The 26,324-nt window shown below is 42.2% G+C and overlaps 1 protein-coding gene across 4 annotated transcripts in view; it reads left to right on the top strand.

Moving 5' to 3' along the window:
• Positions 1-26,324, top strand: part of LOC123992611 (glycerophosphodiester phosphodiesterase domain-containing protein 5-like) — a 77,429-nt gene that overhangs the window by 23,485 nt on the left and 27,620 nt on the right. For all 4 annotated transcript variants that reach the window (XR_006831283.1, XR_006831282.1, XM_046293889.1 and 1 more), the window contains exons 2-7: positions 4,839-5,014; positions 16,293-16,396; positions 18,400-18,493; positions 18,736-18,795; positions 23,351-23,449; positions 23,775-23,868. Coding sequence is in view for 2 of the 4 variants with exons in the window: in XM_046293889.1 (XP_046149845.1) it covers positions 4,898-5,014; positions 16,293-16,396; positions 18,400-18,493; positions 18,736-18,795; positions 23,351-23,449; positions 23,775-23,868 (568 nt within the window). In the remaining 2 variants the exon portion in view is untranslated. The remainder of the gene's footprint in view (positions 1-4,838; positions 5,015-16,292; positions 16,397-18,399; positions 18,494-18,735; positions 18,796-23,350; positions 23,450-23,774; positions 23,869-26,324) is intronic.

Raw genomic sequence — 26,324 nt, 5'->3', positions numbered from 1 at the left:
GCACTGTACAATTTGTTTAGCCATTTTTAACATTGATTTTATAAGAACTGTTTTTCCATAGCCCCATTGGCTTTCCTGCAATTATAATAAAAATCAGATTTAATCTTTTATACAAAACGCATACAAAGCAAACACCTGCCCTGACCCACTAGCCCCCACGATTTATCTCCAGTGCTCTTATCACTTTCTGCCACATGGCCTCAACTGTACAATTTTGTTTCTCTGTCACCCATTCACTTTAAAAAAAAATATATATATATATAGCATTTGACCATTCCATTGCATGAACGACAGACGATTGGTTAATTTACAGTTTCATGCGATTTAAAACTTGAGGTTGTCCGAGATATCGGACTTGACGACAGTTGCTATCCGTTGGAGTGCTGCGATTGTTTGCCCTAAATTCTGGGGCAGGGCTTAGCGAAGAGTCAATTGTCTATAGACTTTGTCATCTTAAACAGCCTTCGGAATCCGACTGACACTGTGAGCTGTGATGTTTAGCAGCCGATTGAGTCTTTGAGCTGCAGCTGATTCCAGTGTGTTAGGTCAGCTAAGATGAGAAGCTATGAGAGTTTGAGAGGTGTCTACTGTGTTTTCTGTAACACTCCAACCCAATAGCTGTGGCCTGGCATCTGGTCATGCTGAAGACCTGTGCTACTTGGCCTCAGTCTCCTTCCAATCTGTTTGTTGGTTAAAGGAGTCTCCCTCTCCCCTCTGTCTGCTGGCCTGTGAAAAGTGCTGAAGCATTTCCTACCCTGCAGACTGTTTCTCTCTGCCTCTTTCATTGGAGGAAATGAGGCAGCAGAATTTAAGATGAACATTTTGGGGTCTTCCTTGCCCTTCAATCTTATTTTTCAGACATTAGGACAAAGGGCATTCAAGGCAACAAGTGATTTACTGTCCACAACAAATAGTTTGACAACCTCGGGCTTTGTAAAGAAAGAGCTGGTCTTGTTTAGCAGACGGTCACAGACAATCTGTGACTTTGTTGGGGCAGCCCACTCTCCTAACTGTATACTGCCAGGCTGCTTTACTGGCAATCGGTCATTATTGCATAATGCTCAGGAAAACTTACAGTGATGAGAAGAATGCACTTCATACACATTTCAGTTATGCTTTTACGCAATTGGATCACATTTGATATGATGGGAACAATATTGCTTTGCAATTAAATTCTACTCTGCATAGGCTATATTTACTCTGTCAACTCTGATCCAATACAGTATACACACAACCATAACATTTACTGTATCTGAACACCCGTGGGAAATGTTTAGTTGTGAAGGTGCTATTCAGTGAGGGTTAGTAATTGGCACATTATGTTAATGCATATGGCCTTTAATAAGGAGGGACTGATATCTCTAGTACTGACGCTGTGGGAAACATGACCATAATGCTTCCCTTGCACATCTCAGGTGTTAAAGCTGCTGCCTCAACACCCAGACCCCATGTTGGAGATCAAACTCATCATATGAAAGGTTTTGTTGACTCTATTTGAATAAGTTTACACATGTCAATATGTTTAATGTTGGTGTTTTAAAGATGTGTAATGATCCATCTGTACTCTCGAAACTGGACTGGAAGCCTAAATACAAATAATTATCATGATCCAAGATATTCACTACAGGCTGCTTATTAACCCTGCTACATAACAGGATGACCTATAATAGATGTGTATATGCTTTACTTGAGCTCACATTTGAAGTTGGTTAGTTCAGTGTTGTCATCCTGTCTATGGAACTAAGACCCTCAAGTCCTTTCTTCTCCATATTAATACACACAGGATAGTGCCACAGAATAGAAGCCAGTCCTACTTAATTATGCAGTACTCCCTTTAATACACTACCATTCTCCCTTTAATACACTACCATTCAAAAGTTTGGGGTCACTTAGAAATGTCCTTGTTTTTGAAAGAAAAGCAATTTATTTATTTCTTTGCTAATTTTAAAATATCATCAAGTGATAAGAAATGCAGTGTAGACATTGTTAATGTTGTAAATGACTATTGTAGCTGGAAACGGCAGATTTTCTTTATTTTTTATCAAATATCTACATAGGCTGACAGGCCCATTATCAGCAACCATCACTTCTGTGTTCCAATGGCACATTGTGTTAGCTAATCCAAGTTCATCATTTTGAAAAGCTAATTGATCATTAGAAAACCATTTTGCAATTGTTAGCACAGCTGAAAACTGTTGCTTAAAGAAGCAATAAAACTGGACTTAAGAAACAAACTTTCTTCTGAAACTCGTCAGTCTATTCTTGTTCTGAGAAATGAAGGCTATTCCATGCGAGAAATTGCCAAGAAAATGAAGATCTCGTACAACGTTGTGTACTACTCACTGCACCGAACAGTGCAAACTGGCGCTAACCAGAATAGAAAGGGGAGTGGGAAGCCCCGGTGCACAACTGAACAAGTGGGAAAGTTCGTTAGTGTCTAGTTTGAGAAAGAATCCTCAAGTCCTCAACTGGCAGCTTCATTAAATAGTACCTGCAAAACACCAGTCTCAATGTCAAAAGTGTAGAGGCAACTCTGGCCTTTTATTTTTTTTACCTTTTATTTAACCAGGCAAGTCAGTTAAGAACAAATTCTTATTTTCAATGACTGCCTAGGAATAGTGGGTTAACTGCCTGTTCAGGGGCAGAACGACAGATTTGTACCTTGTTAGCTCGGGGGTTTGAACTTGCAACCTTCCGGTTACTAGTCCAACGCTCTAACCACTAGGCTACGCTGCCGCCCCAGAATTCAAAAACAAGGAAATTTCTTAGTTACCCCAAACTTTTGAACGGTGTATATTCATTCCTCACTAGACCCTTGAAGTACTAGTACCCCAGTTCATTTGATATGAAGTGCATATATTCCCTTAGTTACATCCCTAAACCAAAGGATTCTGATGGAAGCAGTGCAGCCTGGGAGGATGAAGACTTTGGACAGCAGTTTGTTTCCATAGCAGATTTCATAAGCCTGTGTGCTTGCGTTATAAAGCCATCCACTGCTCTGATGTGATTTATTTAGACAAAAAACAGATGATCAAATAACTGTGCTCCTGCGAGGCAGGGCAGGCAGCAGTGTCTGATCCTCAGCTAAACCCTACAGCACCCTGAAGCTCCTCAACCAGGACTAGTCAAACTCTACAACAGTGCTCAGCCTGACTGGTCTGGTCACGGAGCTGTGGTGACAGGGCCAGCTGGGGTGTGACAGAGTGGTCTTGATGAGCCCCATGCCCTCCTCACGGCAGTTCCACTTATGACAGGAAGCACAACCCCCTCTGATGAGGCAAATAAACAGCTGTCCAAAGCTGCAGAGCTCACGCTGCCCTGATTGCATGCTGATGGGTGTAATTAACATGTATTTCAAATCCCTCCTGAAACACAGTGCTGCTCACAGACGGCCCATAGGGTAGCTGCAATTTAAAACTGGCACAGTGTGAGGACTAGCAAGTCAGGCACAGTCTTCAATTGAGAAACATGCTGATAATATTGCATTCTAATCTCCATTTGTAATCATTTTTGTTAATCATGTTTACTTGGAGTTTAAACTCACATCTTGGTTTGTAATCTTGTGTACAGGTCAATTATTTACACTCTTGATATTGGGTTGTTTCACTTTCAGATGGTAATCAGCATGCGTTTATACAGAGTTAACTTGATCAGCATGCTCCTTCATACCCCAGGACGACTGTGACATTTATTGAGCCAGCCAGGCCCTGGCTTAATGTTATTGCCATTTATTATTGTTATTATTGCAACTGAAATCAATTGCTGCTGAGCCAGCAGGACCTTTAGTCATTCTCTGAGTAATTAATCTGGGATTAGTCAGAGTAGACCCAGGCCAAGGCTGGATCCTGCCCTGCCCTGCCTGCCCAGTGGGCACCACACACACACACACACACAAGTCCTGGTGCCCTCTACTCTGCCGTAGAACCCAGCCAGGCTGTGATCCTCTGAGAGTAAAGGGATATTCAACAAATTCAATGTCATTGTAGTTTAATGTAATGTTCAATAGACACTCTGCACCTAGTCCTTTCAATTAGATTGTAATTTAGCTCTGACCTTGTATCGATGGAAGCCACGGGAGACAGTCACAGTTGTCATTGGAAACAGGGCTTGACAATGGCAATTCAAATTTGTGGCTTAGCATCAAAGCACTGAAGGTGCTTTTCATTGTACTGTGCAGGGGCGGACTGGGACCAGAATTTTGCCCTGGCATTTCTAAAACACCAGGCCACCCCCCACCCCCTTGAGGCCTCCATTACCAGCCAGATAATTATCAGTTTGCACAATAAAACCACTAAAAATGGACCAGCCCAGTGGCATGTGCCACATGGCAGTCTGTCCCTTTATTCTGTGTTCTATTTTACTGAAGTACTGAAATTGTAACATGTTTTTTATGCTTTGATAGACTTTTAACTAAAGATAACTAAAATATCCATCAAGAAGACTCTCATATTCTGGGGGAATTGTTCAATTGAAGTTTAGCAATGTTCAAATTGTAGGCAGATTTTTTTTATTTTATTTTTTTCCCCCAAGGGGTAGTGAAATTAATCTGCCATAATTAATTATTGTGAAATAATGGTTCCAATCTATTCTAATTCAACGACCACTTTCTTGTCTTTCTAGTTCAGTGCAATATGTTGGTATTAAAATGTGTAGATATGCGTGTGGCATGTTGATATTCAAATTTATTCTCTTGCTGACTGTTGATATTCAAATGTCACCTCAGTGAAATACGTACAACAATCACCCATACACCTGTCATGTCCTAATGGATACAATATTTCCTTGTAGAATGTATTGAAGGCAATACTGACGTTTCTGTTTCCTTGTTCCGCTCCCAGGCAGGCTCACAGGTCAATGGGATGTTAGTGGTCTGGAGGCGTGCCAGGACTGAAGGAGCATGGTGAAGCACCAACCCCTGCAGGTCTATGAGAGGCAGCTGTGTTTGTCATGTCTCACAGGGATCTATGGATGCCGCTGGAAACGGTACCAGCGCTCACATGATGACACCACCAAGGTGAGTTCTGCCCAGCAGACATTATGTTCGGACCTAAATTACCATAATGGACATGGTGTATCTATATATGGTAGTTATTTCTGGAAGGTCTGTTATGGCCCAAATGTCTGTTGGGTGAAGGGATCGAGTGTTATTGAATGGTACCGGACAGTTTATTTTTCTGTGCAATTCCACTGCAGGATTACAGTGCCACACTGCATCTTATCTCTCGATTAATTAAAAACACTTGAATTTGGTGTGAGTGCAGTGCATGTGGGTAGTAATCCTCTCCCATGCCTTCCCTTACCCTACAATAACCCCTTCTTTTAAGCTGTATTTATAAAGAGCCATGTAGGCCTATCTCTTACCAGATAACCTTGCAGCCCATCCCTAATAACATGTCCTTGTGCTCTCACTTAAGGTGTCTTTGACCTTGGTACTGTGTTTTAAGCCTGTAAGTGCTGCAGATAGTAGTATTAGATTTTTAAAAATTAAACATTCACAACCTCCCCTTGGTCATATTCATCAGACTTTATTTGTCTAAGTGGGTTTTCCGTAATGCTATGCAACCCAGGTCTGTCTGTCAGTGATTTAGTACCGCATGATAAGTAATTTAGAGAGAGCATGGGGGCTGGACCACGATAGTCCATCACTTAGCTAGCCTGGGACATGGAGACAGAGCTGAGGGGGCTGCAATGTGTGTGAAATATAATGTACCATACATGTTTTATATGGCTCATAAATGTGGTATAAGGCTTGGAAAGATCAATATGGGGAGAGAGAAAGGGAAAACGCACCATTCCCTCAGGGGTATTTGCATACAATTTGACACATCATAACATGGATTGCAGTGTCATCCTACAACTCCCATTCACTTCAAACAAAAATATGTCCAAGTACCCTTTTTTTATTCGTAGGAACAAGCTCTCATCCGGTGAGCTTTACTTGCAGGCTCTGCCGAATGGTGGATGGATGAGCTATATGTTTGGACCTTTTCATTCCTACCCTATTTGCCCTCAGGAAGGGAATGCTGCAGTTCTTTAAACCTTCGGATAGACGGAACACATTCATATTTGACTGGACCAAGGCCACATGACAAGAAAATCAGCACAGAGAAACAACAATTTATATGTATTTTATATGGTTGTTGACATTCTTCGATGGGAATAGGATTCTGTGTCTGTTTCCTGTCTCTGAGACGGATAGCTATGGTACTGCAAAGTTAGTGTGTGTGTGCATACAGCCTTGGCCATGTGTGGTGGGTACTTTGACCCACTGGGGGTGAATTGGACAATCAGCAGCCTGTCTATGCACAGTACCACAGGATTATATTGGACCTTCCATGGTGCTACTGAGTCTTTGCCAGTCTCCCCCTGTGCCAGAATCTGCATCCCAACCTCCCACCCCCACTATGCCATGTTTCAGTAGCTTATTTTTCTGGGTCCGCCCACAAGCCGATTATTGAAGTACTGTACATTTGAATGCTGCTAACGAAGCATGAATAAAAACTCTGTGATGGAAATATACCAGTAAAAAATCAGTTAAATTGGATGTCTCTTTTATGCAGCTCCAACAGCCGAGGCCCTATGGCTACAGCACCAAAGGGTCTCTGCAGAGATGGACTGACGTCCAGGCCAACATCGAATACAATTATGTCCCACAGGGTAGAACCGATGCAGTCACACACAGCCCTTTCCATTGTCACCATTTTGTTCTCTTTCAAGTGAACACAGCGTATAAGGATGAATTTAAAGGAAACTTTGGGATTTTGGCAATAAGGCCCTTTATCTACTTCCCACAGTCAGATGTTCATGTCTCTGCGTGCGGTTTTAAAGAAGTTGCTAACTAGCGCAATGGCTAACAGGCTAGCAAATACCCATTACCATTAGCATTGGCACGTGAAACTATCTCGAACATCCTTCATACTGGACACAGGGCCATAAAAATGCTATCTACAAGTTCATATGACCCTGGGGAAGTAGATCAAGGGCCTCATTGCCTCAATCCCGAAATATCTCTAACTATGGCTGCTGTGCTGCCTTGTATTGGAGGCCTATAGTCATCTTAGATTGGGAGATTGCCTGTTTGTGTGCCAGCACTGCCAGGTCAGATGACGTCATATTTTAGATGCATCTTTAATGACCAAAGTGCCCAATCAGTGTTGGTAATCAAAACATGGTATCAGTTACATGATGTGATGTGTTGAACCTGACGGGCAGCATCACTGAACCATGACTATGAGAAACCACAGGTGACATGCACTCCCTTCATAATGCCCCGATTCAGAACAGAATAGAAGTGGTTGCTGTTGTCTCTCCTCTCAGAGATGGATAATGAACAGGCCAGTTTGCCTGAGCCTCCCTCTCTTTGTGAACCTGCCTCTGTTTTAGAGCGGTTTGTAAAAAGGCCGCCCACGTCACTGGCACTGCAAGTTGATCTGGCCTCGGTAATAATTGAGTTCTTCCACTTAGCCAGTCTTTACCTGGAGCACAATGGGTCTAGAAGTAGGAATGAGCATCATTCTGTGGCATTGGTCTGTCAAATGACTTACAGGGACATGTGAAATGGAAATTCTGTTTTCAAATCACTCGCCACCATCACTGTTTTACCTCACAGCTAAAGACTGCACTACACTAGACAACCAGGTGTCTAATATGGCAGAGAACATTCAGCCAACATCACTGTTTTACCTCACAGCTAAAGACTGCACTACACTAGACAACCAGGTGTCTAATATGGCAGAGAACATTCAGCCAACATCATGCAGGAAACATTCTCTGAGCAGAATGTCAATTGTACATTTCATTCCACCGCTAACTCTTGTCTTCCATTACCTTTTTAGTTCCCTACAGAATGAAAGGTCAAAAGCTTCAACACCTCTTGTATGTCAGAGCTGTAGAAGTTAGAGACACAAGTTAACAAACGTTTAGGAGGATGCCTCTATATTGATGTTCATAGAAGACTTTCAGTTAAGCATTTGCATGAATACCCTATGGTGAAGGTCATTATCAACTGTCTTTGAAAACAAATTTACTGGTAACCTTGTCTACCCGTCGTCATAGCTCAATAATCATATCTATGAACCTTTCAGTCAGTCTGCACTTCCAGGAGTGCTGACATTCAAACAAGTCCTCTAATATTGGGTGAGGGGAATAGCCTAATCTTCCTGAATCATGTCTCTCTCCAAAGGGAAAAGTGTTCTGTCTGTCAGTTTTAATCCCTCTCCGGCTGTCTGTCTACTCTACCCAGATTCTCTGGGAGTTCGCTAGTTTCACAGCGGCAGGAGGGGACTGTTTACACACTATAATTGCTGACTATTTTGAGGGGAATTATACCATGTAGACGTGTTATTAAAGTCTGTACAGCACTTCCAACAACATAAACAACAGCCAGGCCTGGCTGCCAAACTAGCTCTGTTTTTTTCCTTTATAGACTAGCCTATTAGGTGGTTTTCTGTTGTCATAACCCATATAGCTAATGCCTTGTCATATCCTTTCTGTGTGTAGAGCTAAGCAATGAAATATTGATATGACACCAATTATACATGGATGGTTCTCATTAGTTAAGTACTTGTCACCAGCTCTTGGCACTGTTAGTGTAAAGACATTCTATGGGTTTGTGCTTTAAAAAAAAGTTGGATTCAAACTTCAAGAGAATATTTGAAGCAACATTTTTCATTTTGTTTACATATAGCTTTTGTTGTTGGTTGGTGGAAGTGTAGGCTACCTTCTAGAAGATATTATGTCCAAAAGGCTAACTAGAGAGAACATACTTTCAGCGGTAGTGTGTGTCTCTTACCACATTCAGTGTGATTTCTATCAGAGCCTGTATTCTCTCCCCTCTGCTAGTGTTCAGTGAGTTCAGCCAGTCCATGAGGTTACCAAGGTCTCCAATGTTTTCCTGAACTTTTCAACTCTTCAGATATGAGCGTCCAAGGACAACACAACATGCTGTTTCAAATCAAGAGCTGACCAAGGCCAGGCAAGAGCAAAATCTCTAGGGCATTATTGTATCATATTATTTGTAGCTATGAGGTCAGCAGCTACACAGAGCTGAAGAGGTCGTTCTGTTCTGTAGTAAGTGAAGCCACTGCCTGTTGGTGCTACTGACAGTTCTGCCATTACTGGAGAGAGGATGGAGCAACAGAGGGCTGGAACACTAACCCTGGTCTTCTCAGGGTAATTCTGTTGGTCTGATAGGTGGGCCTGGGCTGGGTGGGGAAACACACTAGTGATTTTCTACAGCAGCAGGAATTGTGAAGGGATTTAGGCTGCGAGGAACTGTGGGACATTCAGTGACAACCCCCACCAGCTGCTGGTCTAGTCCAGGACACTCAGCCAGGGCAACAAGGAGACCGATGGAGAGACTGGGGCAGACCACTGCCTGAGGAAAGGGTGGGTCTGTGTGGTCTGTGTCCTCTCTCTGCGGCTAGCGCACTCTCTAGCCCCATCTCTCACTCACTCACTCACTCACTCACTCACTCACTCACTCACTCACTCACTCAGCTAGCTGTAGCTTATGCTTTCGGTACTAGATTAATTCTCTGATCTTTTGATTGGGTGGATATGTCAGTTCATTCTGCAAGAGCACTGATAGGTGACTGCAAGTCTATGGAAGGGGGTGAGCCTCCTAGGTTTTCTATTGAAGTCAATGTACCCATAGGAGGACAGAAGCTAGCTGTCCTCCAGTTATACCATGGTGCTACCCTACAGATGGCTGTTGAGGGTACTGTAGACCTTCATTGGAAAACGGTGTGTTTTAATAAATTAATTGCTGACGTGTATGTAGTTTAGTTTTATCTAAAAATAATAACTTTTGGTTCTCCCCTTCTTCCTCTGAGATGCCTCCACTGTTTCACATGTACGCACATACATAAACTCGATCCACAGAAATACTACTTATGCACATCAATAGTCCTCGGACTAAATGGTATCCAATCCTTCAATTCAAATACAAAATCCCAAATTGTGTAGGTTCCATGATGCTTATCGAATGCACTTACAGAACACTTTGAATAACACTAATTTCACCTGGCAATGCTGTGCAAGGAAGATGAGAGGCGTGAGGAGTAACCCACCCATTTCTCATCACATACACGATAGCACATGCCAGAATATCCATGTAAGTCTCCATATAAATGTGTCAAGAGTGTTCTATCCTAGAGAACCAATTCCTTCTAGCATTCACACACTCCTCACTCTCATAGAATAATGCTCTGGTTAATTTCTGTACATCAAAACTATGCATCTGTCCAGTCCTGTATTAAAACGCACTTCACCACTTAACCCTACGGTCCAAAGTGTGTTATCATATAATTATCTGGAATGTGCCAAATGAGAGAGATGGAGGGAGACACCTATGTTGAAGTCATAGGTTAGGTTGTATCAGCCTCAGGATGGGTGTAGAGAGATGTTGAAGTCATAGGCTAGGTTGTATCAATGTTAAACTGGATGAATGGAATATGTCTGTCAGTCATCCAATGTGCTGTAATAGAAATAAGGCCATGCTCATGAAATAATTGTCCTCCCTCATCTTAAACGTTCCCGACCACCACTGATGTGGAAGCTCTAGTCTAGCAGCATTCATTATAATTTCCCTGCCTGTGATATATTTTTTTGATTATTGTGTTGTGGGAGGACTCTCTTGCTTGCTGACCTGCAGTGAAGGTGGATTGTGCTGTGTGCCATGCTAGGTGTGCTTGATCAATGTTTTCCATGCAGCCAAATTCTTGGTAGGTCCATCTATAGTCATAATGACACTATAGTAGTCTGGACTCTAAGCAGGCATGGGGCAGCGGCAGCTTCTATAATGACTTTGGTACTGGGAGGTAATGAGAAGAAGTGACCCCACGAGAGAAGTCTATTGAATCATAATGCACTACTCTCCTGACTGCTGGCTGTTTAGATGGCGCCACTGGAGAATAGTGGAGAATACCCTGCTAGCCTTGGAGCTAGCAGGTAGGAGGGGAATTGGATTGCATGCCAGCACCTTTTTGTCAGTAGCCCCAGTTGGGCACAGCAAGATGGCCTTAAACTAGAGGTCCACCGATTTCATTGGAATGGCCGATTTAATTAGGGCAGATTTCAAGTTTTCATAACCTGCATTTTTGGACACCGATCATGGCCGATTTACATTGCACTCCACGAGGAGACTGTGTGGCAGGCTGACTACTTGTTATGTGAGTGCAGCAAGGAGCCAAGGTAATTTGCTAGATAGCATTAAACGTATCTTATAAAAAACATTCAATCTTAACTACACGTGGTTGATGCTATTGCTAGTTTATCTAGTGTGTCCTGCTTTGCATAAAATCAATGCGGTGCCTGTTAATTTGTCATTGAATCACAGCCTACTTCTCAAGCACATTCGCAAAAAAAGCACTGTCGATGCACCAATGTGTACCTAACCATAAACATCAACGCCTTTCTTAAAATCAATACACAAGTATATATTTTTAAACCTGCATATTTAGTTAAAAGAAATCCAGGTTAGCACGCAATATTAAACTAGGGGAATTGTGTCACTTCTCTTGCGTTCATTGCATGCAGAGTCAGGGTATATGCAATAGTTAGTTCCGCCTGGCTCGTTGCAAACTAATTTGCCAGACTTTTACATAATTATGACAGAACATTGAAGGTTGTGCAATGTAACAGGAATATTTAGACTTATGGATGCCACCATTAGATAAAATACGGAACTGTTCCGTATTTCACAAAGAATAAACGTTTTGTTTTTGAAATGATAGTTTCCGGATTTGACCATATTAATGACACAAGGCTTGTATTTCTGTGTGTTATTATGTTATAATTAAGTCTATGATTACACCTGCATTGTTTGCTGTTTGGGGTTTTAGGCTGGGTTTCTGTACAGCACTTTGAGATATCAGCTGATGTACGAAGGGCTATATAAATAAATTTGATTTGATTTGATAGAGCAGTCTGACTGAGCGGTGGTAGGCAGCAGCTGGCTTGTAAGCATTTTCGTGCATTTGCCAGCAGCTCTTCGCTGTGCTTCAAGCATTGAGCTGTATATGACTTCAAGCCTATCATCTCCCGAGATTAGTCTGGTGTAACCGATGTGAAATGGCTAGCTAGGTGTAACCGATGTTAAATGGCTAGCTAATTAGCGGGGTGCGCGCTAATAGCGGTTCAATTGGTGACATCACTCGCTCTGATACCTTGAAGTAGTTGTTCCCCTTGCTCTGCAAGGGCCGCGGCTTTGGTGGAGCGATGGGTAATGATGCTTCGAGGGTGGCTGTTGTCGATGTGTTCCTGGTTCGAGCCCAGGTAGGGGCGAGGAGAGGAACGGAAGCTATTCTGTTACACTGGCAATACTAAAGTGCCTAAAAGAACATAATATAGTCAAAGGTTTATGAAATACAAATGGTATAGAGAGAAATAGTCCTATAATGACTACAACCTAAAACCTCTTTCCCTGGGCTATTGAAGTGTCATGTTAAAAGGAACCACCAGCTTTCATATGTTCTCATGTTCTGAGCAAGGAACTTAAACATTAGCTTTTTTACATGGCACATATTGCACTTTTACTTTCTTCTCCAACACTTTGTTTTTGCATTATTTAAACCAAATTTAACCGGTTCCATTATTTATTTGAGGCTAAATAGATTTTATTGATGTATTAAGTTAAAATAAGTGTTCATTCAGGATTGTTGTAATTGTCATTATTACAAATAAATAAATCAAAGAAAACATCGGCCGATTTTAATCGGTATCTGCTTTGGGGGGGGGTCCCTCCAATAATCGGTATCTGCGTTGAAAAATCATAATCGGACGCCCTCTACCTTAGACCTACAAATATTTTGCTTCACCAAAACTAACGGCGTTTTTACCTAAACTGATCAGAAGAAAGCTTCTGTAATGTAGTGTAGAGCTCTTTGAATGGATGATATTTCTGGAATCTCATTTTTTGATTGAGCGACAGTGGAGGATCCTCTGTTAGATTTTCTTTTGCAGTAATTCTAGTGTTTACGGTTCCACAGAAGATAATTATCCCCTGATCCTTTTTATCTGTCTATTTTTAGCCTCTGTTGGTCAATGAGGCTTTGGCTATCTTAATTCAGCTGCCTGCCTGCCTAGTGCCATTCAGCCAAGCAGCACAGCAATTTTCATGGCATTTCCCCAAAAATATCTCCCCAGTAGAGGAAAGTCATTTGCTCTCCCCGCTCCTACTAGGAGAGTACGAGGATGAATGAGTCGGCTCTGTTGGGCTTAAACCTCTCAATACAATATAAAACCTTTATTTCCCCTCAGACCCATTAAATACGTTGACATTTTTTTTTCTGACCCCTCTTGACATAGATAGATGTTGACCATTTAACCTCGCTTGGACACATGTCTTGTGGGAAATAATACAAAGGTTGCATCCCTCACTCATGTCCCCCATTTTGAATGGAAATTCATCATACAGTATGATTCAACAGACTACTAGATGTATTACGCTCTGTACACTTTGAGTTGGTTCCTTGTTTTGACACTAGTTAGAAAGCAGTTTTTAATGCCATGGTGTCGGCCCTGCCCTGAAGGCGTATGTTCCACCCTAACTAAAGCAAGCCATGCAGAATGTGATGTCATCATAGGTCAGGCAGGCTGTATCATGCCAGAGTGCTCTGGTTTGATCCGTTCCTAAACAGCAGTGGAGAAGACCAATGACAGGATTCATGTTCAGTCATATACTATACACATTGCACATACTGTACATGACACTAGCTTGGATGAATATTAATTTAAGGAATAAATGTGGCAGCCATCCTAAATATGCCCGTAACATGTAAAAAAAATATTAGCTTTGAGATTTGAATTGCACATTGTATGCAATATTTGCCACTCACACAACTGGCTTGGCAACTCGATTAGCTCCCAAGCAGCCAGTTTAAAATGATCCCAAACATTTAGTCTCATTGTTGTCCAAACATGACCTACTAATAGACCATCCAATCCCTTCTCTCCCAGGGGTGTCACCTCTGTAATCCATCTTGATCTCAGCAGGTGAACAATGTCCCCTCGCATGCCCTCAAGGTGTCCCTCTCCCAGGTGTTTCTGGGTAGTCATTAAAAGCCAAGGGGACAGTGCCAGAGCAGTTGGATCAATGAGCAGGGCTGCCAGTCAGACCCCAACCTGCCATAGGGTTAACCCTATGGTTACCTTGACGTCTGGCTTTCTCACATTGCGGTGAATTATTATTATAATACATGTTTTATTATTTTACCAGGTAAGTTGACAGAACATATTCTCATTTACAGCAACAACCTGGGGGATAGTTACAGGGGAGAGGAGGAGGGGGGGGGGGGTGAATTGTAAGCTTTAACCAAATACGAGACTTGGAAGTGTAACAATGTAAAACTAACCCTATGGTAACCATTCTGGGGTCTGTATTACTATGATTTCTGAAATGGAGTGATTTTCTTAGTATGGTCTTTATTATAATTTAACAAATGTTTTCACGACTAACTCCTTATCTGGAAGAGATTGATGGCTAAAAAGAATCGCCACAACCAGATCACCCACAGGCTTCCTTCCCTCATACTACTATATTCCCAATCCCTGCCCCAAATCAACAACTTTGGTATGTAATAATCCTCATACCATCTCAAACATGTGCTTTAGTGTCCCCATAGTTTAACTGCCGTTTGGCCTGTCCACAACTCCACATAAGCACATTAGGCTCTCCTCTCCAGTGCCCAGGGAGACGGTCAGAGTGGAGGGCAGAAGGTATACAAAGGGCTCAGGCTGGTATCTGTCACCACCCAGCCATTAGACCTGGCCCTGTCTTACATCCTGTGCCACTGCCAGCCGATGCCCTCCCTGGAACAGTCATCTAAGGTGAACGTCCAAACAGCTTTGTTTGTGCTCTCATATCACCTTGATATCTCATATCACAGCAAGGCTAAATACAGGGTCAACCAGGGCTTATTTTGAATGGTGCTATGTAAGAACATTATTGCAGATAGAAATGTAATGTATAGAGCTTGAACAACTTGTTATTTTGCAAAACAGACTGTTCTATTCATACATTTCTATCTAAGCGTTCTCGAGTCCTCCGGGCTCTGTGAGTAAGCCTGATTTCATTGTGTGCTAATTTGTGGGCTGGTATGCAAATACATTGTGAGGAGCAGCCAGTCGTGCTGTCGTTGTAGAGTCCAATTCTCAGTAGGATGAGGGGTTATCACATCAATTAAAGTTTAATTAATTATAAGGAACATTTTGGGCAGTTCTGTTCTTTATTTATGTGGTGGTCTTAACTGTTACACTTCTGTCTGAGCGAGGAGCGATATTTTTACTTTTACATAGATGGGCCAAAAAGGTCTTGACTGTCTGGAGAAGTTTGAAAAGCTAACTTTTTGTGCTTTGTCATCCAAGTCGTGTGCATGTCTGCGAGCGAACATTGGATCTCTTTATTAGAGCTCTTATTACAGCTTGCGGTGGCATTGGAAGGCTAAACACAACTGACCACTAATCGGCTCATGGCCTCATTGGCTATTAAGTTAATGTGAGTAATTACTTGATGAGGACAGTGGTTTGGGAGCTTCGAGTCCCTCTGCTTTTTTACTGAGACAATATGGCCCTATGACAGTTTCTGCATGAATGGTTACTGCATACTGCCTCTACCGCAACTGATACCAGACATGTGGTTCTCTCTTTTCAATCAGATGTAAAGCGGTATGAATGTTGTCTCGTCTTTGGTAATGCAGGCTTTGTGAATGCCTACACAAAGTGGGAGTGTGAAATGATTTCTGAACAGAATTGACATTACATTCACTATAAACCATGAGCGTTATTGTGTTGACTTGTTCTCCAGAACGTTCCTCGTTTCTGGTTTACCACCTTATTCTGATGCAGCTAGCAAATTGTGTTTTCAAATGTTTGTCATGACTCCAGGTTTGAGCCATTAGTCTGTGTGCCAGCCTTGGCTGCATCGTCATCAGTCTTTCTACATCCTGATTTATAGTCTATAGGCTCTCACTTTTGCTGGATTAGGGCAGATTGCCCAATGACTACTCTGCCAGACTTTTAGGAGAATGTTGTTGCTTGCATTTCTGTTGTCAGTGTTTATAGCGGCGTTGACGCATGGGGGTAATGTTATATCGTATGCCATTCTGGTGTGGGCAAAGGACTTTCTAATCAGCCATTTGCTCACTTGCAATCAAAGAAAGTAATACTATGAATGCACCAATAGTATTCCAATGTTTCAACACAACACTGGCCAAAGTGCTTTATGTTAATCTGATGGTATCTGACTAATGATACTGTGGTAAAGGTAATAATGGTTCCTGTGTGTTTCCCAGTGGGAGTTCCTGTGGTCTCTCATCCTCTTCTTCACCTTCTCTCTGCTCCTGGTCTGGTTCTACTTCTGGTGGGAGGCACACAATGACTACAATGAGTTCAACTGGTGAGTACTGCTGTACAATGTGTGTGTGTGTGTGCACACTCTAGTTATGCAACTCATAGATTCTTGTCTCAGTATATCACCATCAGTCAGTGTTTCATTCAAATAAATGAGTTCCCCACTAAATGCTCCTGATGTTCCCTTTGACTCTCTGGCATTTACCTACAGTAGATTGTTTTACTTTAAAATGCTGCAATTTCTCTTCATATGTTTTTGCTTTTAACCGAAAATGCTAACTCTGTAGTTTTTTTCCAACAATTATTCACTCATCGTGGTTGGTCTAATCTGGGTGGGGATGGATTGGCTTTAGGGCGTCTATCTCTGCAGATTATAGTGAGCATGATTACATAAAGCAGGAATACCCTTTGACCCCAAATCACCTCTCGGATTATTCCAGTCATGTCTCCCCCACAGTTACCATAAAACCAATCGTGCATGGAAACAATACAGGTGTTAGTTCTGTCATGAGTCATTGCACATTCAATTGAAGGATATACTACCACTGAAATTATGAGTTAGGTTTATTTAGTAGAGCTCTTGACCAAGTTCTCAAGGCCTTCTACATTTTATGTGCACGCTATGCCCCAGTGGTCCCTAAAACACATTTGGTGCAATATGTGAGAGCCATAAGAGGAAGAAGCTTTGTGTTTCTTCTTGTAAGGTGCAATTTGCTTTGTCCCCCCCAAGTCATTCCCCTCGCTCTCTCATTCTACCACCTCCTTTCTCTTCCTGTCATTAGCGCTCAATGTCACCTCTGCTTCCCCCATCGTCCTTCGCTCCTTGTTTATCTCTCCATGCCCCTCATCCCACTTTCTCCCTCTCCTTCCATACTCTTTTCTCTGCTCCTCTCTCCTTTTAATTTATCACTCTCCAAAGGCGTCGGGCATGTTTCAGTCTAGCCTAACCGAAACGAGTGTTTGCGTACTCCCTTAAAAGACCTTTACTTGAAAAACAAGAAAAAAGCTGCAATAGTACTGTTTGTCCATTTTGAGACACCATAGCCAGTACAGACTTCCTCAAAATAGTCAGAACTAATCTAAAATTAATTCAGTTGTTTATGCCAAGGAGATCTTAGTTGCACAATTTTACATCTAACAAAATGTTTTGCAGTATTTTCCAATAAAAAATTAAGAATCCCTACAGTTGACCAATCGCAGACGAAGGGGCATAAACATCGGCTCTGAACTTAGGCTTGCCTCGAAAAAATGTTGTGTGCCCAAATAGCTGAAAAACCCCTAACCAAAGTCCAAAACGAACAAAAACGTCACAATGTTGTCATAATACAGTGGTGCAAAAAAGTATTTAGTCAGCCACCAATTGTGCAAGTCCCCCCCAGTGTGTCCCCCCCCCACCCCGTGTGTGTGTTTGTACTGCATGATGTCTTTGTTCCTCCCTTTCCTTTCCTGTGTGTGGAGACACAGCCTTAAGGAGACGTCCTTTTAGAACAAGGCCTCTAACTCGCAACACGTTAACATAGTTATTACATCATCTATTTGTGCTCCAATACTCATTACAGAGAAGAAGCGACTGCAGCCATTTGCTCTGAGCAGCTCCCTCTTTTGTGTTTATTTGTCTCTGTTTGCTTTGTTTTATGGGGATAATAAAGGCTTACATTCCTGGACAAGGACACTAGAACACATTATGCCTGCCCTGGGAGTTCAGGCCTTCCGGTTTAAGCGTCAGTGTCGGCTGTTAGCTCATTTATAGTCAGCCAGTTAATTTTACAAAGAGACCTTTGGGGCTAGGAGCTCGAGGTTGCCCGTTGGGCACAGATCTAGGATTGGCTTCCCTTCCCCCGAATCTAAACCTTAGCTACTAGAGGAAACTCAAAACTGACCTTAGATCAGTGTCAACAACTTCTCCTGCTAGACCACTTGGCTTGTTTCTACAATCTATCCTCTATCTCATCTCAAAGACCAGAGGAGCACAAGCTGCAGCCTGTCCTGATATCGATGAGACACTACTATTGTGCAACTGACTTCCATCCATTTTGCTCTGTTTTACAGGTTTTTATATAACCGTTCTGGAGAGTGGATCGACGGGACTGTTCCAATCCTGGCCACTACCGCTGCCGGCTTCACTTATATTGCATTTTTAATGGTGAGTTGACATCTCATCAAACATTCACTGTGAGATGATATTGATATGGTGTCTAGGCAATGGGAACAGCCAGGTAATGTTAGTGGTATAACCTGGCAGGGCAGAAACATGTTGCCAGGCATGTCTGTGCCAAGTCTACACGTGACAGTTAGGATCGCCCAGGCAGCTGTTGACCTTTTTTGAAAACGGTGACTGTGGATTTCCACGTGATGTGATTTATTTATCTGTTTCTATTCCTTTAGATTTTAGCACTTTGCCACATAGCAGTGGGACAACAGCTGAACTTGCACTGGCTGCACAAGGTAATACTCAAATGTGCGATTTGTGTTGTGTTTGTTTATGTACAGTGCCTTGGGAAAGTACCCTTGACTTTTTCCCAAATTTGTTGTTACAGTCTTATTGTAAAAAAATATATTTTTTAATAATAATCCTCAGCAATCTACACAATACCCCATAATGACAAAACGAAAACTGATTAAAAAAATGAAAAAAATACCTTATTTACATAAGTATTCAGACTCTTTGCTATGAGACTCAAAATTGAGCTCAGGTTCATCCTGTTTTCATTGATCATCCTTGAGATGTTACTATAACTTGGAGTCCACCTGTGGTAAATTGATTGGGCATGATTTGTCTTGTCTATATAAGGTCCCACCGTTGACTGCATGTCAGAGCAAAAACCAAGCCACGAGGTTGAAGAAATTGTCTGTAGAGCTCAGAGACAGGATTGTGTCTAGGCACAGATCTGGAAGGGCACCAAAACATTTCTGCAGTATTGAAGGTACACAAGAACACTGTGCCCTCCATCATTCTTAAAATGGAAGAAGTTTGGAACCACCAAGACCACCAACACCTAGAGCTGGCCGCCCGGCCAAACTGAGCAATCAGGGGAGAAGGGCTTTGGTCTGGGAGGTGACCAAGAACCCAGTGGTCACTCTGAAAGAGCTCTAGAGTTCCTCTGTGGAAATTGGAGCACCTTCCAGAAGGCCAACCAACTCTACAGCACCCCACAAATCAGGCCTTTATGGCAGTGACCAGACAGAAGCCACTCCTCAGTAAAGGCACATGACAGCCCGCTTGTTTGCCAATCGCCATCTAAAGGACTCACAGACCATGAAACAAGATTCTCTAATGAAACCTAGATCGAACTTTTTAGCCTAAATGCCAAGCATCATGTCTGGAAGAAACCTGGCACCATCCCTATGGTGAAGCATGGTGGTGGCAGCATCATTCTGTGTCAATGTTTTTCAGTGGCAGGGACTGGGCTAGTCAGGGTCAAGGCAAAGATGAACGGAGAAAAGTACAGAGATCCTTGATGAAAACCTGCTCAGGAACTCACCTTCCATCGGGACCAAGACCCTAAGCACAAAGCCAAGACAACGCAGGAGTGTATTTGTGACAAGTCTGACTGTCCTTGAGTGGCCCAGCCAGAACTCAGACATTAACCTTATCGTACATCTTTGGAGACCTGAAAATAGCTGTGCAGCAATGCTCCCCATCCAACCTGACAGAGCTTGAGAGTATCTGCAGAGAAGAATGTGAGAAACTCTCCAAATACAGGTGTGCCAAGCTTGTAGCATCATACCCAGAAGACTCAAGGTTGTAAAGGTGCTTCAACAGTGTACCGAGTAAAGTGTCTGAATACATACACTACTGTTTAAAAGTTTGGGGTCACTCAGAAATGTCCTTGTTTTGAAAAAATAAATCATTTGTCCATTAAAATAACATCAAATTGATCAGAAATAGTGTAGACATTGATGTTGTAAATGACGATTGTAGCTGGAAATGGCTGATTCTAATGGAATATCTACGTAGGCATACAAAGGCCCATTATCAACAACCATCACTCCTGTGTTCCAATGGCACATCGTGTTAGCTAATCCAAGTTCATCATTTTAAAAGGCTGATTGATCATTAGAAAACCCTTTTGCAATTACAGTGGGGAGAACAAGTATTTGACACACTGCAGATTTTGCAGGTTTTCCTACTTACAAAGCATGTAGAGGTCTGTCATTTTTATCATAGGTACACTTCAACTGTGAGAGATGGAATCTAAAACAAAATTCCATAAAATCACATTGTATGATTTTTAAGTAATTATTTGCATTTTATTGCATGACATAAGTATTTGGTACAGAAACCTTTGTTTGCAATTACAGAGATCATACGTTTCCTGTAGTTCTTGACCAGGTTTGCACACACTGCAGCAGGGATTTTGGACCACTCCTCCATACAGACCTTTTCCAGATCCTTCAGGTTTCGGGGCTGTCGCTGTGCAATACGGACTTTCAGCTCCCTCCAAAGATTTTCTATTGGGTTCAGGTCTGGAGACTGGCTAGGCCACTCCAGGACCTTGAGATGCTTCTTACGGAGCCACTCCTTAGTTGCCCTGGCTGTGTGTTTCGGGTCGTTGTCATGCTGGAAGACCCAGCCACGACCCATCTTCAATGCTCTTACTGAGGGAAGGAGGTTGTTGGCCAAGATCTCGCGATACATGGTCCCATCCATCCTCCCCTCAATACGGTGCAGTCGTCCTGTCCACTTTGCAGAAAAGCATCCCCAAAGAGTGATGTTTCCACCTCCATGCTTCACGGTTGGGATGGTGTTCTTTGGGTTGTACTCATCCTTCTTCCCCCAAACACGGCGAGTGGAGTTTGGCTCTATTTTTGTCTCATCAGACCACATAACCTTCTCCCATTCCTCCTCTGGATCATTCAGATGGTCATTGGCAAACTTCAGACGGGACTGGACATGCGCTGGCTTGAGCAGGGGGACCTTGCGCGCGCTGCAGGATTTTAATCCATGACGGCGTAGTGTGTTAGTAGTGTAGTGTGTTGCTTTTCTTTGAGACTGTGGTCCCAGCTCTCTTGAGGTCATTGACCAGGTCCTGCCATGTAGTTCTGGGCTGATCCCTCACCTTCCTCATGATCATTGATGCCCCACGAGATGAGATCCATTTTGCTGCAACCCACCTTTAGCCTACTATTGCATATTTCCTATTGCACACATTTTTATCAATCTCAAATAAATCCAAGGAAAGTATTTAAACTCCCATACCTTTGACCGATGAAGGAGCCCCAGACTGAGGGTGATTGACCGTCATCTTTAACTTCTTCCATTTTCTAATTGCTTCAACAGTAGTTGCCTTCTCACCAAGCTGCTTGCCTATTGTCCTGTAGCTCATCCCAGTCGTGTGCATGTCTACAATTTTATCCCTGATGTCCTTACCCAGCTCTCTGGTCTTGGCCATTGTGCAGAGGTTGGAGTCTGTTTGATTGAGTGTGTGGACAGGTGTCTTTTATACCGGTAACGAGTTCAAACAAGTGCAGTTAATACAGGTAATTAGTGGAGAACAGGAGGGCTTCTTAAAGAAAAACAAACAGGTCTGTGAGAGCTGGAATTCTTACTGGTTGGAAGGTGATCAAATACTCATGTCATGCAATAAAATGCTAATTATTTACTTATAATAATAATAATAATATATGCCATTTAGCAGACGCTTTTATCCAAAGCGACTTACAGTCATGTGTGCATACATTCTACGAATCATACAATGTGATTTTCTGGATTTTTGTTTTCAATTCTGTCTCTCACAGTTGAAGTTGTACCTATGATAAAGATTACAGACCTCTACATGCTTTGTAAGTAGGAAAACCTGCAAAATTGGCAGTGTATCAAATACTTGTTCTTGCCACTATGTTAGCACAGCTGAAAACTGTTGATTAAAGAAGCAATAAAACTGGCCTTCTTTAGACTAGTTGAGTATCTGGAGCATCAGCATTGCTGGGTTTGATTACAGGCTCAAAATGGCCAGAAACAAAACTTTCTTCTGAAACTCGTCAGTCTATTCTTGTTCTGAGAAATTAAGGCTATTCCATGCGAGAAATTGACAAACTGAAGATCTCGAACAGTGCTGTGTACTTCTCTGGTCACAGAACATAGCAAACTGGGTCTAACCAGAATAGAGGAGTGGGAGGCCCTAGTGCACAACTGAGCAAGAGGACAAGTACATTAGTGTGTCTAGTTTGAGAAACATACACCTCACGTCCTCAACTGGCAGCTTCCTGACATAGTATCTGCAAAACACCAGTCTCAACGTCAACAGTGAAGAGGCGACTCTAGGATGCTGGCCTTCTAGACAGTTGCAGAGGAAAATCCAAATCTCAGACTGGCAAAGAAAAGATTAAGATGGCCAAAAGAACAAGGCAAGCATCCCGGAGTCGCCTTTTTAAAATAATAAACTTGGATTAGTTAACACAACGTGTCTTTGGAACACAGGAGTGATGGTTGCTGATAATGGGCCTCTGTATGCCTATGTAGACATTCAATTAAAAATCAGCTGTTTCCAGTTACAATAGTCATTTACAACATTAACCATGTCTACACTGTATTTCTGATCAATTTGATGTTATTTTAATGGACACAATGTGTTTCTTTCTAAAACAAGAACATTTACAAGTGACTCAACTTTTGAACAGTGATTTTCTGTTTTCTTTATTGTATTAACAAACATCTTTAAACCTGTTTTTGCTTTGTCATTATTGGGTATTGTGTGTAGATTGATGAGGGGAAAAACATTAAGGCTGTAACCTAGAAATGTGGAAAAAGTAAAGGGGTCTGAATACTTTCCGAAGGCACGTATACTTTGTGTGTCTTCAAGTGGCCAACTGAACTCTGCCTGAACCCCACATTTGAGTTAATGTTTTCCTGCGGGTTGTGAAAGCAGTGACATCATGCCCCAGGATGCTGTTATCTGGCCGAACACACTACAGAGGGTTGGAATGGTTAGCCTGGGGGAGCTGTGTGTGTCTGTCTGTGTGCGTGCGATGGTCTGTAACACTCTGTTTGCCCCCATAGATAGGGGTCAGTACTGCCCTGCTGACCACTGCCATCGGATTCATATCTGTCAATCAAACATGGGGGGAGGAGTGGGCAGTCATCCCTATATCACTCCAGGTCAGTTCAACAACAAACCCGTCCCCATTTAGGGCTGTGCATCAAACTGTATTATACAGGACACTTTCCCGATATGTGGTAATATACTTGATAAATCACATGTTAATGACTATATTGAACTACATACAAAGGCAACATTATTTCAATATAGAAATGCATCCAACAGATGTGTTAAGACTGATTCAAGGGGTTAATTTACTTATTTTTGTTGAATTCTTCATGCAGTAGCCTACCATTACCACTGAATTATTTAGTTTATGTCGTACCATTTAACAACTGTGAATGACTGTCGCAATGCCACACCTTTAACACTGAATGATGTCAGGCCACAGGTCCCTTCCTACACCTAGGAGCCCTGGTGGCTGTCACCGCTCTGGCCTGGCTGGTGGCTGGGCAGGTCGCCCGCTCCGAGAAAACAAGTAAGACCTGACCCGGACTCTGTTACTGACCATTTTAGTGTTTCATGCTATACTGAAAATTCTATACTGCATTTTTAAAATACTAGAACATGAACATTTTCCCGGTACTAGCATTTGTTACTTTTGGTTCTTCTCTCAAATGTGTCTCGCACCATCTAAGGATTGAGAGGATCGAGTCTGTCTAGTAATTTGTTTAAATCTTCTCAAAGGGGCAGTAATAAGCTAGCCAGCTGACACCGCGTAAGCCACTATTTAAGAAGCAAGCGAGAGTAGAGAGAAAATGCCGACAGCATGGCTTCTGCAAAAGAAAACAGCATACCTCCACGCCCGCAGCTCATTGACAAAACTGGCTGCAGGGGTGAACTATGGGAATACTTAGCTTGCAGAGCAGATGTTGGCAAACTACTAAGAAAAATGTGTTACAAAACAGTAGAGTGCAAGGGAGGTTTAGTTCCAGAACAGCATAAAAAATAAGCAATTTTACACATGACATTTGCATTGTAACTTTGTTGTTATTCTACTAAAGTTGTATTATTTTTCAGTGACAATGACATGAACATGATATCGACTCTGCCAGCATGCTTTTGTGGCACAGTAGATGGCTGGCTGGGCTTCGGGCCATAAGGTTGAGGGTTCATTACATTGGTTTCGTTACATTGGTGTCGGAAGTGATCTGACCTCACATCCACGACAGTGTGAGTGTTGGCTGGTGAACATTTTCCTGTAAGACTGAGTCCTGTGAGGTCCAGCGTGAGGACATGCTCTTTGAAAGGAGGGAGTTGTGTAGCGACCCTGGTTTATAAGCGAGGATATCCACTGCCACTGGAGGATGCTTCTGTGGCCCAGTCGATAGCGTGCTGGGCTTCAGCCAGAAGGTTGTTCCAGCCATTCATCAAAATATACCAATGTTCCCCTGGGACTGCTGTGCAGAAGATCTATCAGCTGTAGAGAAGGACAAGATTTCTCTAGAGTTTTCCCTGTTAACACTATCAACTTTTCCCTTTACTGTGGCAATTGTGATCGAATCAACGCAATATTAGTCACTTTCAATTTTGTTGAAAGCAGAACGCATAGGAGTAGGATTCTATTGCATTGACATGCACGTGTAACGGTTCTCTTTTGGTGAAGGAGAGTCGGACCAAAACGCAGCGTGTAGATTGCGATCCATGTTTAATCAAACAAACGTAAACACAAAATGACAAACACTACAAAAACAATAAACGTAACGAAAACCGAAACGGCCTATACTTGTCAACTAAATACAGCGACAGGAACAAAGACACTAAGGACCCACACCAAACTCAAAGAATATGGCTGCCCAAATATGGTTCCCAATCAGAGACAATGATAAACACCTGCCTCTGATTGAGAACCACACCAGACAGCCATAGATCACCCCACTAGCTACAATCCCAATATATACACACCACATACAAAAAACCCATGCCACACCCTGGCCTGACCCAATACATGAAGATAAATACTTAGACCAGGGCGTGACAGCACGACTCAGCTCTTACTCTACCCAGACTGGTGCGGCATAACAAATTAGAGCTGCAGTAGGCCTATATGCAAATACACCATTGCTATATATGGATCTGTGCCATTTACTTTGAACTGGACTGTGTTTACAGCTGTGGTCATGAGTAGATGTGCTTGTTTTGAGATCAACGCAAGAGCTGCATGCAGCTACGTGTGCACATTTTGTTCTTGTCCTTTGATAGTTAGTGAGTTATTAGCCCAGTTATAGATCATTTGTAGTCTACAATAGGAGAGTAATGCCTTCTTACAAGAGCATAAAACGTGTAGATTTTTAGACATCTTTGAAAAGCGAGTCAGGTAAAGAGATCTTTTTTATCTAAAAGGGGCAGTGTTGTATTTTGAGACAGGCTTGAAAAGGTAAATAGCCAATAGGCAGAGGGAAGCATAATTTGTATGATTGTGTATAATAATAGTATGGGAATAATAATGCATTTTATTTTGTAAAATGGTTTCTTGCCTCAAACAACAAACATTTTCAGTCAACTCCTTGTCTGAAGGACAAATGGATAAACAGGTTAATTATTTATTTATTTCACCTTTATTTAACCAGGTAGGCAAGTTGAGAACAAGTTCTAATACCTGGCCAAGATAAAGCAAAGCAGTTCGACACACAACGACGCAGAGTTACACATGGAGTAAAACAAACATACAGTCAATAATACAGTTTAAACAAGTCTATATACGATGTGAGCAAATGAGGTGAGATAAGGGAGGTAAAGGCAAAAAAAGGCCATGGTGGCAAAGTAAATACAATATAGCAAGTAAAACACTGGAATGGTAGATTTGCAGTGGAAGAATGTGCAAAGGAGTAAAATAAATAAAAATAAATACAGTAGGGAAAGAGGTAGTTGTTTGGGCTAAATTTATAGGTGGGCTATGTACAGGTGCAGTAATCTGTGAGCTGCTCTGACAGC

This window comes from Oncorhynchus gorbuscha, linkage group LG13 (genome assembly GCF_021184085.1).
Source record: "Oncorhynchus gorbuscha isolate QuinsamMale2020 ecotype Even-year linkage group LG13, OgorEven_v1.0, whole genome shotgun sequence".
NCBI classification, from domain to species: domain Eukaryota; kingdom Metazoa; phylum Chordata; class Actinopteri; order Salmoniformes; family Salmonidae; genus Oncorhynchus; species Oncorhynchus gorbuscha.
This window is presented reverse-complemented; position numbering and strand designations above follow the sequence as displayed.